We start from the raw sequence: 17777 nt of genomic DNA on the forward strand, positions 1-17777 counted from the left end.
GACTGAATTCTTTCCCACTATGACTGGAAATAAGACTAATACATCTCTTCTTATCACTTCTATTCAATACTAGCCAGTGCATTAAGCCAGAAAAAGGAGTAAAAGGTACACAGGAGTAAAAGGCTCAGTCTTCCGAATTCTCTTCTTCTCTCCCCGCTGGATGCGCCCTCGCCTAGGAATGCATTTAAATCACCTCCGCAGTGATAACCCGCAGGTTTACGGCCCTGTTCCTCGTCAGCACCTGCATGCACCGGCACCACCCACCGCCCTGGCACCTCTGCCCCTGGCTCTTCTGTTTCCACCTGACCTGTGGCAGCAGCACGGGAAATCCATGGGCGTCCTTAACTACCGAAGTGGTGCTGGGTTAACACCCTCGAACTGGGGAGATGGACTTCAAGTGTGCTGTTCCCACATCCCAGACCTACCCTTCATAGTTTCGACTCTCCCAGTTAGATTTTCGCTTTATGACCTTTGGAGAGGATGAAATACTGTATGAGTAAACAAACATTTTTTGAGTATTTCTCTAACAAATTTTTCATGATGAAATTTGGCATAAGTTTTGTGTTAGGATCATAAGTGAAGGAGAGGTCCATTTATCATTTTAAATTGTTTGTATAAAAATTACTGTGAAATCAGCTGACCTTAATCTTTGCTGTCACTCATCACCCCTTATCCCAAGGAAACACCGAGGCCTCTGAAATTTCCACTGTTTACATGCAAGGCTTATTCCAGGTGTGGGGTCAGATTACTTATCTTCGTCAGGGTACATCTATATTTAAGAGTAGTACAAGAATTTTAACAAATTGAACTTTTAGGCCTGGTTGTGCTAGCATTTGAATTGTAGCTGTTTAATTAAATATTAAGCACTAATCCTAAAATCCTCAATATAAAATGGACAAAAGAGATGTCAGTAATAACTAATTTTATTCAGTTTTAGATGAGTGTGTAACTATAAACCTCAGACTCTTAATGAAACCTGTCTCATTTATAATTTGCTACAGTTTGATAAATTTCCTTTACAAGCATAAATAGTAGCCTGTTGCTATGAAAAATGTGTCTTCTTCTAAGAAGGTTTAAGAGGTATTTGTATTCATGCTATCAAAGACCAAAGACCTCAAGAAGAATCCAATTCTCATTATTCTACCATCCCACTTTTTCTTTTTGTCATAAAATTTGCTTTACTAAGAAAAACAGATCCCTGGTCAGGTGGCTCAGTTGGTCGGAGCATCGTCCCATACACAAAAGTTCGCAGGTTCAATTCCTGGTCAGGATACATACCTAGGTTGCAGGTTTGATCCCTGGTGGGGAGCATACAGAAGGCAACTGATTGATGTCTGTCTCTCTGTCTCTGTCTCTGTCTCTCTGTCTCTCTCTCCTTCTCTTCCCCTCTCTGCCCCCTACTCACTTCCTCTCTCTTCCTCTCTCTCTAAAATCAATAAAAAAAAAACAGATCCTTGGACTGAAAAAAAACCCCAAAACCAGAGCTGTCCAGAATATAGATGTTATGGGAGGGTGTCGATGGGACAGTACTTGAGTGTTGGACATGATACCCTTCCCACCCTCTTGGGGTCAGCAGGTAGTAGATGTGGTAGAGACCAAGGTGTCCCACGCCCTTGTCCTGGTAACCCTGCTGCAGTTCCAGGGCCAGCTGCATCCGTCAGAACCTCACCATGGTGTCACTGCTCCCAGGATGCCCCTGACCATCAGAGATCAGGCCAAGGGACCCTCACTTGTATTCGCAGAGTATCTTAAAGATGTTTTGCTGCATCTACTGGGTATTGTGATTTTTTTCACACATGTCTGTGTCATGCATCTCCAGTGAGTCATGGGACCCTGTTTGAAAGATCCCTGTGGAGTTTGCCTTGGCTCTAATAGAGTTCCTGTCCTAGAATTGCATTAGCCCCTAGCAGGAGTAGTCTGAAGTCCAGCCTAAAAACTGTTTCTCTCAAGTCCCTCCAACCCAAACAGTCCAGGGTAGGTCAGTGTCAGCCTGGCTGCGGGGGTTACGGTGGGAGGTAGTGGCCAGGCCTGCCTGCCTGCCATCCCTCAAAGTCATTCTCTTTCCTGTAAGAATTCTGATTTGAAGACAGGTGTGTTACCCATCCTCATTAGTCCCAATCTAGAATATCTCTGTTTCATATCAAGGGTATTGTGCAGTATGAGTGTAAGGCATGCCCAGGAGCAGAGGAAAGCCCCTGAGATGCCAGTGATCACACTTTACATAAAAGCGGGCTGAGGACACACACCCTGTTGTTAGGTGTCTCTGTAATGTGCAACAGTGCCCTGCCTGGTTGTGCTGGCTCATAGGGGCCTGGGAGGTCGTGAATGACACCCCAGCTGGATTGGCAGGTGCCAGTTGTACACAGTCTCTGCTTCATGAACAACTTGACTCCAAATGCTTGTCTGTTTTGTGGTTGTTGGGATGCATTTCACACATTTTCCTGTAGGAACAGTATTAGATGTAGTACTAGCTCTTGGCAGCCCACGTACGCTATTCAACATTGAGACATAGAACTAGTGCAGCATTTAAAAAATTATATGATAAAGGTAAAATGATATTATTTGGGTAGTATTTCTCCAAGGGAGTGCTTCCAACCTTCCACCATGGAATACCAGGAAACCTCTTCTACTTTTGAAAAGGAAGTAGGATTTTCCAACTCCAAGATGGCATGGGTTGCTCTTGGACTTTTGAGGCACAAATGTTTTGATCAAAACCTGATTAAGGAATGTAGATTTTGTCTCTTGTTTAGAACAGTTACAGCAAGCTTTACTTTAAAAAACCATTGGAATAATTTCAAACCCATCATACTAATTTTCATGAAGGAATTTTCACAAAGAGACTTCTGGGGACCTCTGCGGGGGTACCAGTTAACTCCAAGTTGCTAGAGGTCATCCTGGGACTGGCTGGTATAAAAGGGTCCCACTGCCCAGTTCCTGGCGTCTGTGTGCTGCCTTCCGAGGCTCTGTATTGGAACTGAACCACGTCCGGTAGGGGACGTCCTGCTTCTTTTCGTTTGCATCATGGATTGTGTAAATGATTGCCCAGCAATTGCCTAGGTTGCACAGTGTCATTAAATCTGCACTCTATTTCTTAAGGAAAGGTGAGGAGGTGGGGGTGATAATTAAGCTGCTGTTAGTTAATGTAGTTTCAGAGTTACCAATTCTTTGGTAGTAGATATAAGAAAGTCATTCTCATTGGGTCTTAGTGACAAAAGGTCACTGAGAGGAAGAGCTGCTACAGGGAGCCGGAGAAGGATGGAATAGCGAGAGGAAAGAGTTCCTGCGTATAAGCAGGATCCTGCAGTTGACTTGATTCGGTAACAAGCTAATATTCTGTGCAGCGGTACTTCTGTGATGGTCATTCGTAGCAGAGCATTCCTTGAAATTTAAGGTACTCAGTTAATACTCATGGTGGGGCTTTTGTAGGTATACAGTTGTTTATATGGAAAATAATATAAATCATAATGCAAGAATAAACTGTTTTGTGTACTCACAACTATAAACCTACTTTTGCCCCACCCTGTATTCAGCAAATATTTATTGAATGCCTCTCGTGCTAGGTTGTGTTCTAAGTGTTGGGACTGTAACAGTGAACAAAGCAGACAGAAATCTCTACTCCCATGGAGCCTACAGTGTAGTAGGGGAGGACAGAATGCCATCAATGAGCAGATTTGCATTGGTTAGAGGGGGGAAACCTCCGTGAAGGACAGTACGGTAGGAGATGAGGGGTATGGGCACGGGTCAGGAGAGGCTTCTCCAGAACTTGACAGAGCCTTGACTGGATGATGTGGGAGAGGAGCAGCGTGGATATCTGAGGAAAGTGTCCTAGGTTGAGAGGACAGCCAGTGCAAGCGCTTAAGGCTGAAGCAAACAAGTGTGGCCAGAGGAGAGAGAAGAGGGAGATGGGAAACTACTAGGAGGTTGGATCCCAAGGGCTTTGTCTGCCCTGGAAAGACTTCTGACTTTATGCTGAAGGAGATGGAGAGTCATCTGTCATGTGAGGACTTTGAGCAGAGGAGGGACATGTTCTAACTTCCATAGTAACAATTACACTCTGGCTCCTGGGTCCAGGTAAGGGATTTTGTGGCTAGACCACAGCGGTAGCAGTAGAGGGGGTGAGAAGTGGCCAAATAGGAGATACATCTTGAAGCCAGTAGGATTCTAGGATGGATACAATATGGAATATGAGCGTGTAGTGGGTTTGGGGGAGGGGAGATTCAAGGATGACCTCCAACGGGAAGGACGGACTTGCCGTTAGTTAGTTAAGGTGGGGGAAGACTATAGGGAAGGACAGGATTTTTGATTTTTGCTGGTTGGTTGGTAGGGGCCGGGTAGAATGATAGTATGTCCAGTGTGATGATCAGAGGGACAAGGGCAGAGGACCACAGGCTTTGCCACTTTTAAATCCTCACAACCGCACTCTTAGACACTGACCTCTTGAACTTGAAAGGACACCTGCCTGCAGCACTGGGACTTCGGCTCAGGCTGGGGCCGTTGTCGGGCAGAGGCCTTGAGAAGCAGCCAGGAGAATTTTGAAAGGCAAGTGCCTGTCGGGCTGGGGCTTCCTGCTGGCACAAACCCTCAGGGATGGGTCTTCCTTCCTGGGTCACTCCTTTTCCCTTCTCTGTCTTAATGTCACCTTGTCATTGCCAGTCCTTGCTGATTCCAGCCAGGGCTTCTTTGTTTTTCTTCTGTGACCGCTGACCAAGCAAACTTGGGACCCCTCTCTTCCTCTCTTGCTCACCAAACAGCACAACCCCCTTTCGCAATGACGGGAAAATATGCCAGTATGGCAATTGATTCTTTTCTTTATTCTCCCCTGCCCAGTCTGTTTCATTATCTATTTTGACCTGATACATGAGAACTTTGTCTTCACTGGACTGCACTGATGTGTATTTAATATGTAAGAAAATCAGAATTCACCTACATTTTATAGAGATACATTTGCTGGGAAAAAGAGTCTGATATTTCCGGGCATTTTTACATCGAGCTAGGGGGACCACAGTGGTGGGGGAGGAAGGCAAGTGGTTGAGGGTTAACCTTCTCTCTTCCTTCTCCCTTTTCAAACTTCCACTGTTGCCCGTTGCCACCTGTTCTGCTCCCAAGACTCTCCTTTCGACCAGGTGAGATGCAGGTGGCCTGCTGGTGCAGGCGGGGCATGGGGCACATCAGCAGGAAAGGAGGACGTTGCTGAATTCTAGAGCTCTCAGCGGGCAGCGGGATAATTCTTGCTGGTCTGGAGTCCAGAACAGCAGGCCCCAATCTGGGTTTTAGAAAGGTAATCCTGCTTTCCCTCGGAGACTGAGCACAAGAGGAGAAGCCAGAGACAGAGAAGGGGGTCAGAAGGTGGTTAACGTAGTTCGTTCATGGGAAGGTCAAGGCCTCGACTGTCAGGGCATGACTGTGAGGGTCTGAAAGAAAGCAGACCTTGAGAAGGAGAAGTGGGGGGCCTGGAGTCTGGCAAAGGCGGAGAGTGCAGGACGAGGGAATGGCCGCAGGGTGACCAGGAAGCTCAGCTGAGAGAGGTGCTAAAGAAACAGCCAGGGCAGAAGGCAGGAAGAGTTTGGGGTAAGTTAAGTGGAGTTCGAAGAGCCTGTAAGGTTCCCCACGTGGGCAGAAATATCCTGGAATTCCCACTACAGCCGCTTTGAAGGCAGATGGACAAGCAGGGTGAGCGCAGGGGAGATTCAGGGCTGGAGAGAGACTTGGGAGTCTGGGCCACGAATCCTGGTGATGGAGGCAATAGCGGTGGGTGAGGGGCTTCGGCACAGCTCCCTGGAGATCATCGCCCTGTCTTTCTTACACACATGCCCTGCAGAGATGTGCTGCCAAGGTACCTTTTGTGCTGGAAGAGTGATGAAAGATAGCTTTGCCTCTGAACGGGAACTAAATTATTTGCCACTAAACCAGCAACTGCTCAGCCATTACTCATGAAATGGCCATTATCAGTCACACACACAAGGGCTTCCCTCGGAATTCTGAGTGTCTTTCTGTGGTTTGTTGAAAAGATGGCCATGACAAAATCTGCGGTAGTGCGAAATACCTCTTCCCATTAAGTACCCCTGCGGTGTCTGCGGGGGTCCGAGAGGCACAGGACAGCACGGCCAGCCCATGCCTTGCTACAGACCCAGGCCGGGCGTCAGAGCCATTGTGGGGCATCCTTTCTTGTCACACCTGTTCAGCTGAATCGTATAAATTTGGTTTTGATGGCTTAGGTTCTGAAGGGTTGCAGATCTCTTCGTAGTGTAACTTCATGTACAGGGAAACCTTGTGAATAGATAATTTTAGTAATAAAGCTCATTGTTTGAAATACTCATTATCAAGGTAACTTGCTTTGGGGGGAATACGGCAAATTATACTGCTTATTTCCCACTGGTTTTGTTGGGCAGGTTATTAGCTAACGTTTCAAACACTTTGCTGCACAAGTGATTAAGCTGTTGGACAACAGCCGCACTGCTTCCTACCTGTATCGGGCGGTTCTTACGGCAGAAGTAGTTTGTAGCTCACTGCTCTGACTGAATAGTATGGCTTTTTTTTCCTCCCCCATAAAAAGGTCTGATAACATGTACAGGAAGCTAGTGTCGGGATTGATCTGACTAGCTTTTCTTTCCTTAGAGAGCTTCTCCTTAGCTCCCCTGAGAGCCAGGAGACGCCCTCCTGCCCACCGGGCGAGCGCTCCAGCTGGCTGGTGGCAGTTACCGAGATTGAAATCAGTCACCAGGAGGCCATTCTGATATCGCTGCTCTGCAGGGCAATTACCGGACCGCCACAGTCCCCCAGAAGGTGTTGAAAGGAATTGCCTGTCAGCACTTTTATGTATTCAGTTGGCATTAGTTAATTTCTTTCTTTAATCAAACCAGGAAAAAGAATGCAGTTTTTAAAGATTTGTTTTATTTTATACGTTAGTACGTGCATCTGTGCGGTGAAAAATTTTTCATCAATTATATTGCAAAGGTGATTTTCCTAAACAAACTAACTGATCGTATTCTGTGTAATGTGTTATATGTCTCTTTAGTTATTTAACTTGTGCATAAGTTTTTTGGCTTCTCCACTGGGCTGTGTCTCTTAAAAAAGGATAAAGAGCTTCTTCTGCTATTGCTTCCCATAAAAATCCTATCATAGCATTAGGTCTATAATAGACCATTTTATAATACATCTGTTTTGGATGAAACTCAAATGTGGTGGAAAATTCATGATTCATATTTTCAAAATCTGGGTTTCATTTAGACTGGAGGGAATCTTAGTACTTAACCACCATATATTCCCATCTACTTATGCTTTGTGCCTGCCCGTGCCTGTAAATCTACCGTGTCAGGGTTGTTCCGTGAAGTCACTCGGAGAACAATACTCCATCCTCGGGATTTAATTGGTGCTTTGTGAAGAGGTTCTTGCTACCTGGTTTTGAAGGAACAATTGGGCTGCAACAGAGCTGTGTTCCCGTGGCATTATTGACACCATGTTATGTGCTTGGGCATTTTCACTAATGTATGAGAGGGACTACCCCCCAAAATGGAATTATCTCCTGGAGGGTGAGCCCCTTGTAGAACAGGCTCCCCCTGCCAGGCGAGTGTTCTAGGAGCCCATCTGTGTCAGTGCACCCGCTGGCGTTATTGTGAGACTGTGTTCATCTTCAGTGAATTTTTTTGAAGACTGTTTCAATGTGTTTACCCATTTCATGATGGGTGATTTACAAGCGCACCTGCCCACACCCTGCTGTGTTCAGCAGTTTTTGGCCGAAATCGGCATGACCCCTTGCTGCCCCCATTTACCTGATCTCGCCCCAAGCAACTTTTATTTTTGTTTCCCTGGATGAGAAAAATCCTCCAAGGGAAATGTTTTGCTGATGTGGAAGAGGCAAAACAAACAAACAAACAAATACCACAAGCACTAAAAGGCACCAAAATCAATGAGTTCAAAACCTGTTCTGAGTGGTGGAAAAAAGGTCTCGATAGGTGTATTGCATCAAATGGAGAGCACTTTGAAGGTGACTGAAGTTTAAACATGTGAGAATAAATACACAATTTTTTATAAATAAATTTCGGGCTTTTTGGGTCCCACCTCATATTAAACAATAATGTATTAAATAATAATGTATTAAGCAATGGAGAATGCCCTGTATTCCCCATAACTTGACAGATAAATTTGAGCAACCAAAGCTGAAGAGTCATTCATTCTTTGTTTTCAAAGGTCTCACCAGAAAATTGAAGACTCGGAAGAAAGCAGTGATGAAATTCTTGCTCGGCTGACATCTGCGGTAAGGCCATGCGGTTTCCCTCGTTAGGGTGCGGAAACAATGAATTCGGGGCTTTGAAGGGAGGCATCTGGGTGAAGATGTGGAGACACTTGCCCTGTGCCTGCTCATCGTTGTGAGAGGTCCAGGCCAAGGCAAAAGGAGACAATGGCATTGACTTGCTGCCCTTGATGCAGCCTCTCCTGCGGGAGCATTAATATTCCTGGTGGAAAATTCCTGGAGCCTTAGTAGATGCTAATATCTGATTTTTAAACTACAGTATGACTTAAACTAGAGAAAGTTGTGACATTCTGCACAACGAATAAAAGGCTGTATGTTTCATTAAGGGGGAAAAGAGAATTTACCACAGCCAACAAAAGGCCAGGTTGTTGGTTTTCGTTGTACCAGGTCGCAGTATTTTCATTGTGGTTTTTCAAGCCACAAATCAGAATTGGTAATTGCCCTGTTGGTTGAAGAAAAGCACATGCCTGTCCTCAGAGAAAAAGCCGGCTGGGGTCACTCACCATGGCCCTTCAGTTCCGAGGCTCGAGCAATCCTTCACACAAAATCTTTGTCCAGTGGCTCAGCTCTCGGGGAACTTTTCTAGCCTACCAGTGATTCTCTAATTCTGCTTTAACTGCAGTACTGAAACGGTAATGGCTGAAAACCATGCTGGATTGGGTTACGTATGTGGATGAAACTGATTTTGTTCAGTTTTACACATCGGGCTGGCATCTGGGCACAGCTTCAAAGTTAGAAGTTGCCTTTTCTGGTCTTCTGAAACACAGCTTAGAAAAGTAATTTTTGACTAAATACAGTGATGGGTGGTCTAAAACTTGATGTGAAGTGGACTCTTGACAATGTGTTAAGAAAAACTGTTTAGCATGAACTTTGCATCTTATTTTTATTTATTTATCTTTTTATTAAAGTGTAGTTGGCACACATCATTATATTAGTTTCAACCTAAAGAGTCAATATTTGTATGTATTGTAAAATGATCACCACAGCGACTTCAGTTCACATCTGTCACAGTACATAGTTACAGAACTTTTGTCTTGTGATGTGAGCTTTTAAGATCTATTCTTTTGTCGACTTTCAGATATTCAGTGTAGTATTATTAACTAAAGTTACCCTGGTCTACATCACATCCCCTTGCCTTATTTTTATAACTGGAAATTTGTTCCTTTGACTCCCTTCACCCATTTTACCCACCCCTCAGCCTGCCTCTGATTAATATTCCATTTTCTTTAGCCATTTATCTGTTAGTGGACACTTAGGGGTGCAGATGTCTTTTCTAGTTAGTGCCTTCCTTTTCTTGGATAAATTACCTAGGTATGTAACTACTGGATCATGTGATAGTTCTATTTTTAATTTTCTGAGGAACCTCCATACTTTTATCCACAGTGGCTGCACCAGTGTACATTCTCACCAACAGCGCACAAGGGTTCCCTTTTCTCTACATCTTTGCCAATGCTTATTACTTCTTGTCTTCTTGACAGTAGCCATTTTAACAAGGTGTGCAATGATACTTCATTATGCTTTTGGTACTCATTTCCCCGATGCTGAACGATGTTAAGCATCTTTACATACCCATTAGCCATCTGTATGTCCTCTTTGGAGAAATGTCTATTTAGATCCTCTGCCCATTAAAAAAATTTTTTTTTACCCTCACCTGAGAACATGCTTATTGATTTTAGAGAGAGGGGGGAAGGATGGGAAAGGGAGAGGAAGAGAAACATCAGTGTGAGAGAGAAGCATTGATTGGTTACCTCTCATACACACCCCGACCGGGAACCAATCTTGCAACCTAGGCATGTGCCCTGACCAGGAATCAAACCCATGACCCTTCGGTTTATGGGCCAGTGCTCCAACCAACTAAGCCACATGGTCTGGGGCTCTAGCAATTTTTATATTGGATTTTTTTTTGGTTTTGTTTTTGCTATTGAGTTGTATTAATTCTTTATATATTTTGGGTATTAATCCTTTTCAGATATATGGTTTGCAATTGTTTTTTCTCATTAGTATATTGCCATTTCATTTTGTTGGTGGTTTCCTTTGCTGTGCAGAAGGTTTTTAGTGTGATGTAGTCCCACTTACTGATTTTTTGCTTTGGTTGCATTTGCTTTGGTTTTAGATCCAAAAAAAAGTCATCATCAAGACTGATGTAAATAAGCTTATTTCTCATGGTTCAATCTAGAATTTTTATGGTTTCAGGTCTTACATTCAAGTCTTTAATCCATTTTGAGTTAATTTTTGTACATGGTTTAAGATAGTGGTCCAGTTTCATTCTTTTGTGTACGACTGTCCAACTTTCTCGACACCATTTACTGAAGAGATTGTCTTTCCTCTGTTGTATATTCTTGGCTCCTTAGTCATACAGTAATTGACCAGATAAGCATGGGTTTATTTTGGGGCTCTCTATTCTGTTCCACTGATGCATGTGTCTATTGTTATGCCATACCATACTGTTTTAGTTACTATAGTTTTATATTATAGTTTGAAACCTGGGAGTATTATGCCTCCAGCTTTGTTCCTCTTTTTCAATATTTCTTTGGCTAGTGGGGGTTTCTTGTGGTTACATAAAAATTTTAGTATTGTTTGTTCTGTTTCTGTGGAAAGTGCCACTAGAATTTTGATAGAGATTACATTGAATCTGCAGATAATACAGTTTAAAGTATTGACCAAAGAAGAGTGCCTAGTGTGTGCAAAATCCTTAAAAGGCCACTCCCCACGGACCAGATACTATGTTGAACATTTTATGTGTGTACATACACATTCCGTTCAGCCTCACAACAGCCCTATGAAATAGGTGGCATTATCTCTGTTTTATAGCTATGAGAGCTTGTGGAGGTTATTTGCCCAAGGTCACCCATCTATAATAGAACAGAACAAAGCCAGGATCTAAACACAGAATTTTCTACTTCCTAATCTGTTCTCTTAACTACTATGGTTCATTTTTTAAATAATGTAATACAGTTATTGAGATATTTTTTGGAAGCAGCAAAAACATGTAAGATGTGGTCCCTACACCCTTAACAGGAAGACAAGTACTTTTTGAAAGTTAATGTGTAAAGTGACTGGCAATTGGGCACCAAAATAGTGGCACATAGGTAGTGAACTCAAGAACAGTAAGAGAAAGCTTCATTGAAGAGACTGGACTGAACCACCATTGTAATGTCAGGCTATGAACAGGTGATGATGAGGAGGGGTTTTATTGTGTGTGGGCAGAGGAAGAGAAAGTGTAGTCAAAAAATAGCGCAGACCCGCCCAGGTAGAGAAGGTCCTATTTAAGAAAAGTGATGAAGTAGACATTGAAGAGAGGTGATGGGTTGGAGGTGGGGAGACTGGTTAAGAGGCTGATGAAAACCTAGCATGTAGTGGTTTTTGTGGGAACCAAAACAGACCAGTTCAAAAAGGAGCACAAAGAATTTTTAAAAATCAACAGAACTGGGTATAAAGGTAGAGGAGGACTCAGATGACTAAAGTTCTGAACTGCTTGAGTGGGAAAGTGATGATGCTCTTAGGAAGTTGAGCAAAGTATGTGGAAGGAGAGATCACACATTTCTGGACAGACTGAATTTGAGGAGGTAATAACATAAAAATACTCGGGAAATGCCTGGAGACGTGAATCTGGAGCTCGGAGAGGTTCAGGCTGAAGCACTGGAATGAGTTACAGAGAGGCCACCCATTGAGTGGAGGATGGAGTCCTGGGTAGGAGGGCAGTAGGGAGGTGACAGAGGAAGTAGAAATAACTTCTCATAAGAAAGTCAAATTCAAGAAAGCCTATGTAAACAAGGGATGGATAGCAAAGTGTTGGCTATGTATGTGGTTGAGGTCACATTCCTAGAAAAATCTCCAAGCTAAAAGACTGCATAAACTGGGGTAAGGTGCTAGAGTAGTGGTGTTTATGCACGAGAATAAACAGCAGAGGAGAAAATTTCATCTCTCCCATTGGCCCAGAATAGTGAAAATATCATTAAAAGGAGATTGAGGACCTTGATTCTTAATTCTTCCAATGCGTGACCTTGGTTGTGCCAAGTTGAGTGGTTAGACTAGACAGTATCTAAGTTCTAAAATTTCTTTAGTCATCGCATAAACATTTAAGGGACTGTTGTGCTTCGGTCTTTATGATGTAATTGTTCCCATCGATAGTGGTATGAAAACTCTGGAACCTAGGTGTTAACATCGTGCAGGGAGGGAACTATTTACATACCTCACTCAAGTTAACAATTCTCATCTCCCCTGACCCAGAACACATCCATTAAAGGAAAGCAAAAGTGATGTCTGCGTTGCAGTGTTGCTGAGTAGCTCAAGGTGGGCGTGGTTTGGGGACACTGGAATTGGGGTGACAGCAATGCACTGTACAGTCTTGTACACTCACCTCTTTTTATTCAAGTTTGGGAGTTTCGTATGTGGCTGTCTTTAAAAAAAAATCCTCCTTTCTTTAACCCCAATAGTTTATTTCTTAGTCCCAGGTTAGGTTCATTGAGGGAAACATCTGGTTACCTAAAACATAATAATTCCTGAAATTCTACCCTGGAAGAAAACATAAGTGAGTTTTCATAGGAAAGGAAAATTTTCTGTTTCATTTACTATGAGTCTGTTGGTCTGGTAGAGCTGGTGGGCTAAGAAGGGCCCTTGAATAGCATAGCCTACCTGTTCCCATTCTTGAAGTTCTGGGCATGATTTTACTTTATTTTTAAACATGAATTGTTAGTGTTCATGACAAAAAGAGTATTCGGAATTGATAGTATGGCTTTGATACATTTGTGTTACAGTGCAGGGCAAACAAAATATAGGGAGGAGTTTATGATGAATTAAGTGGTGCTTTCAAAGCCATAGTTCTTAGGATGTAAGTTTTGGAACTATGTTAAACTTTGAGGCATTGTAAAGAACTGAGAGTACTTGGGAAGCATCCAAAGACAGGAAACAGAAACACAGATATCCTTAAATAGGAGATCAAACTGATTCAAGACTTTCATCTCTCGCTTCCTCAAAGTCAACATCCCAAGCAATCCCTGTTAGACCATGTCTTTTTCTTTAGGCTAAATTTTCCTGATGGAAATTGTAGGGATAATAAAACACAGGCATCGTGTCTGGGCTTGAGTGAAATTTGTGATATTTTCTGTCCACACAGTATAATTGTCAAACCACTGAGGCGATGTGAGTTAGGCTGAGATGTGAATTTTACATACTAGATGCCTGCATGGTGGCATGGTTACATTAGTGGTATTTATAAAAGGATGGGGGACACGTGGTGTGGTACCCTGTGCTGCTTGGTCCTGTGGAATCCGCCATCACTTGGATGGCAGGGATGATGGTGGAGAGTTTGTGGCCAAATCTTGAGAGATGAATTAAAATGACAAATTAAGAGTTCAGAATTTAGGAAGAGAGGTCAGTGGGGATGAGAGCAAAATCTGATACTTGGGGATCATTTAACTAGACACTCTTACACCCTCATATTCCTTCTCAGAGCTGATTCAGTTTATAATTTTCATCAGTTTAAATGTCTCTGCATGTTTTTGCTCTATTCCCTTGCTCATGTTCTTCCGTTCATCCAACTTCAGTGTAGAACCTAAGCTTCCGGTGCTTTCAGTGATATTTTCTAAATTTCTTCTGGGTCTTCAGGTGCATTGAAAAAAATGTAGCCTAAAGAAAGAGAAATAGTCTAATAGGGATTGTTTGGGATGTTGATTTAAAGGAAGCAAGAGATGAAAGTCTAAACTCAGTTTTGATCTCCTATTTAAGGATATCTGTGTTTCTGTTTCCTGCCTTTGGACGCTTCCCAAGTATCCCTCTGAGAAACACTGCTGAGCTAAAAACAATCTTACTTGCCAATCAAAACCAAATTACAAATGAAGGTGTCTACTCTAAGTTCTAGAAGATCTTACAGCAAATAGACCTCTAAAAAGCAGACAAGCCGTGCCTTTGAAGAAAGTGTTGGAGAAAAGAAGCCTGCTATGGAATTCCTTTCTGTATTTCTCAAAAAAAAGAGAGAGAGATGATTATTACTTACTGCCGCACATTGTCAAGTTCACAAAAACATTTTTCCCTGCTCAGCGTCCAGACATTGTGACATAACTCCATCAGTTTTCACATCAGTTGTGAACTGGTCCTCTCATGATCTCTGGTATTCTTAGTAGGTTAAGTCGTGTTCTCATTTGCGATGCTGCTTGACAGGTGAGATGGGTCTGGTTTTACTCATATTAACTAAGGCCTGCATGTAACTCGGACCTTTGATTTTTCCCCCAAGTCGTCTTTTCCTTATAGTTTTCAATGAGAAAGGGTACTGGCCACAGAGGCACAAGGAACTGCGTTTACTGAACAACCACTGAATGCACGCGCTGTGGAACTCAGCGATGCCGACTTTTTTTTTTTAAGACTGTATTTATTTATTTTTAGAAAGAGGGGAAGGGAAGGAGAAAGAGAGGGAGAGAAACATCAATGTGTGGTTGCCTCTCGTGCGCCCCGTAGTGGGGACCTACCTGGCCCACAACCCAGGCATGTGCCCTGACTACAAATCAAACGGGCGACCCTTTGGTTCGTGCCTTTCGGGATGTGTTTGTACCCTTGCTGGGCCCAGAAAGCATACACGGTGGCCAGGATTCCTGTGGTTTGTACCTGAGGAATCTGCAAATTGGGTTTGATTCATTGGAGAAATTTTTTTTTTCTTTTTTTTTTTTTTTTTTTTTTTTTTAAAGATTTTATTTATTTATTTGTTTTTAGAGAGAGGGGAAGGGAGGGGGAAAGAAGGAAGGAAAGATCAATGTGTGGTTGCCTCTCTTGGGGCCCTCACTGGGGACCTAGCCTGCAACCCAGGCATGTGCCCTGACTGGGAATCGAACTAGTGACCCTGTGGTTCACAGCCCGCGCTCAATCCACTGAGCTACACCAGCCAGGGCGAGAAATTTTTTTTTTCAACAGTTGTATCTGAAGATAACAATGACAGGTTTTTAAATCGGAAACTTTCCAATTGGTAGTGGTTCAGCAAGGAGAAATAGCACGGGATTTTGGTTTTGATGAATCTCAAAAAGTTAGAATTTTAGAGACTTAAGCGACTGTGTGCCAAATTAGCAAGGTCTAGAAATACTCTTAGGTTAGTCAACGGGGGGAGCATCTGTCACACTTAATACGTGATGAGCACAACCTAACGATTTTTACCACATTTAGAAATATGTTTTCTTAAAACACTGAAACACAAGTTTCCACTCACCTTTTACCTGGCTGTCTGCCTCTTTTTTTTCCTGGGGAATGGAGAAGTGGAGTGTAGTTAATCTCCCTTTTCTTCATCTGTCACAGACCTGAGCAAGCATGTTGCTTCAGAGAATCAAAGGAAGTTGCTCCCTCGGGGAATGACTAACCTTCTGTCTGGCTGCCATAGGATCGAGAACATCTTGTTACCTTATACTTCTTATCTGCAGGGAACAAAAAATTCCTACTTGGAATCCTTAGCCTGCTTCCAACTCTTCCAGTGGCTTAAGAGCTACTGTGTGATTTGGAGAAGGGCCAGGTAGATTGAGTTTTTAGAGAAAGTGTCAAGTGAGACCCTAGGAGACAGATCTGGTTTCAAGGAGCATTTAAAAAGCACCAGAGAAATTGTAGTGCATTTCTGGTGTAGTATTCCTTGTTCTTATTTTTTTTTATAAGAAGTCATGGGGCTGGTGAGTAGCTTCCCTCATCAGCTATGGTGACTGAAGGGCCTTGGGCTGTGGACTGAAGGTCCCTAGGACCATTGGAGAGCTGTTTCCCTCAGGAAGGGTCACAGTGACACTTCACATATCTGGGACTGCCAGCACCTGAACAGACAACTGAATGGAATGTTTCTGTCTTTTGTCAATTAAAAAATGCGTATATGTTCTATGTCTATTGTATATCAAAATGACTTTCTTCATCCTGGAAATGGACCACCAAATTCCAAAAGATACAGATGTACATACACAACTTTTAAAAATTAATTGCTAAGTTATCATCTCTACATCCAAGAAAATTAGATTACTGCGGTAATCTAATTTATCTCTAGCTTTGAGAATTTAGTTTGGCGAGCGATATAATGTGCGCTGATTTGCTACTGAAACAAGTCCAGTGTGGGAGCTTTCATTTAAAAGGAGGCTGTGAGTGCGTAGAAGCCATTAAAAAATAAACCGTGTCTCGAGGAATCCCTTGTGCACAGGGGGAGAATGTGTGTGTGTGGACATGTATGTGTGTACACATACATATGTGTACTATGGTATTTGGCTGTCTCTTCTCAAGATGAAGAAACTTAGTTTGAGATGCAATACACGTAGGAAACAAAGACATTTTTAATTGACAAGGAGTAGACATATACCCTTCCACTATCGATTTGTGGATTGCTAGCCATCAGTTTGGGAAGCGTTCCTGGGAAGTTCTGTGAGAGAAGCTAAAGGAGCTTTGAAAGGATGATCCATGAACATTTCATATTGGGCTGCTTCTTTGTGCATTTCTTTAAAATAAAACTTCTTATAGCTGCTGCAGTGAACTGGGATTTTGCATTCTTCAGTCAGTGTTAAAGCTTTATGTGCATGTTGCAGAAGGAACTGAAGGCATATAAAAAAGTAAAAATCACTTGAATTTTTTGGTGGTGATGGAATAAGATAGATTTTAAATGTTTCTGTTTTTTATTTTGTTGTAAAAATTAGAATATAATGGAATTTCATGTGACTAGTGGGTCAAAATAGTGTGAATTCTATTCCTGTGTTCATAAGCGTCAAAATGGTGGTGAACCTGGTGGTGAGCTGTCAGTACTGGGGATTACGCTTTGCAGTTTTCTTTTTATTTGTCTGACACTTGATTGCTTAACTCGGACTTAAAGACTTTACAATTATTAAAAATCCCAGAACAGAAAAGGTGCCCATAATGAAACCACTCAGAAATAACTTATTATCAACATTCTAGTGTTACTACTTCTAAGCCACTTTTCTTGTGTGTCTATTTTTTTTATATTAAAAAAATGACCCTTTTATCTTGTGGTCTGTACTTTTCACTTCATTTATAGTATCCCATTCTATGATTTACCATTTCCCCTATTTTTGAATATTGTGCTTATTTTTAATTATTTGTTATTATAAACAGCACAGAACTTCTGTGTGGGTAAAGAGGGGAGAGTCTTGCTTGCAGATGTTAATTTATTAGCCTGTTGATTCTGAAAGACTGACGGAGAACTGGGGAAGAGCCTAGGGATGGCTAACACTCATGGAGCTCTCACCCGTGCTGGCGCTCTCCTGTGCTCTTCCTGCATCGCGGCGTTTCGGCCTCATGTGGCGGAGCGCATCATCCTTCCCACTGGAGGGATGAAGCCTTCCAGACAGGGAGTGGGAATTAAGAGTCCACATTAATTAAAAATAACAACGCTGCGGGTTCAGAAAGCAATTTTCACATCTTCACTTAAAACATGGTATAGTTACTGAATAGGGCTCAACAAATGGGGTTGAAGGTTTGATTATGGAATTTTTTTAATTTAAAGAATTTTATGAAATGAGACCTGTATGGTAAATAACATTTTAATTTTTAACCTGGTAGGAATCATTAA

At 42.5% G+C, this 17777-nt stretch overlaps 1 protein-coding gene across 3 annotated transcripts in view; it reads left to right on the top strand.

The window, feature by feature from the left end:
• Window positions 1-17777, top strand: part of RAPGEF5 (Rap guanine nucleotide exchange factor 5) — a 223436-nt gene that overhangs the window by 60236 nt on the left and 145423 nt on the right. For all 3 annotated transcript variants that reach the window (XR_011651308.1, XM_053927359.2, XM_053927360.2), the window contains exon 6: window positions 8188-8254. Coding sequence is in view for 2 of the 3 variants with exons in the window: in XM_053927359.2 (XP_053783334.1) it covers window positions 8188-8254 (67 nt within the window). In the remaining variant the exon portion in view is untranslated. The remainder of the gene's footprint in view (window positions 1-8187; window positions 8255-17777) is intronic.

This window comes from Desmodus rotundus, chromosome 6 (assembly GCF_022682495.2).
Source record: "Desmodus rotundus isolate HL8 chromosome 6, HLdesRot8A.1, whole genome shotgun sequence".
NCBI classification, from domain to species: Eukaryota; Metazoa; Chordata; class Mammalia; order Chiroptera; family Phyllostomidae; genus Desmodus; species Desmodus rotundus.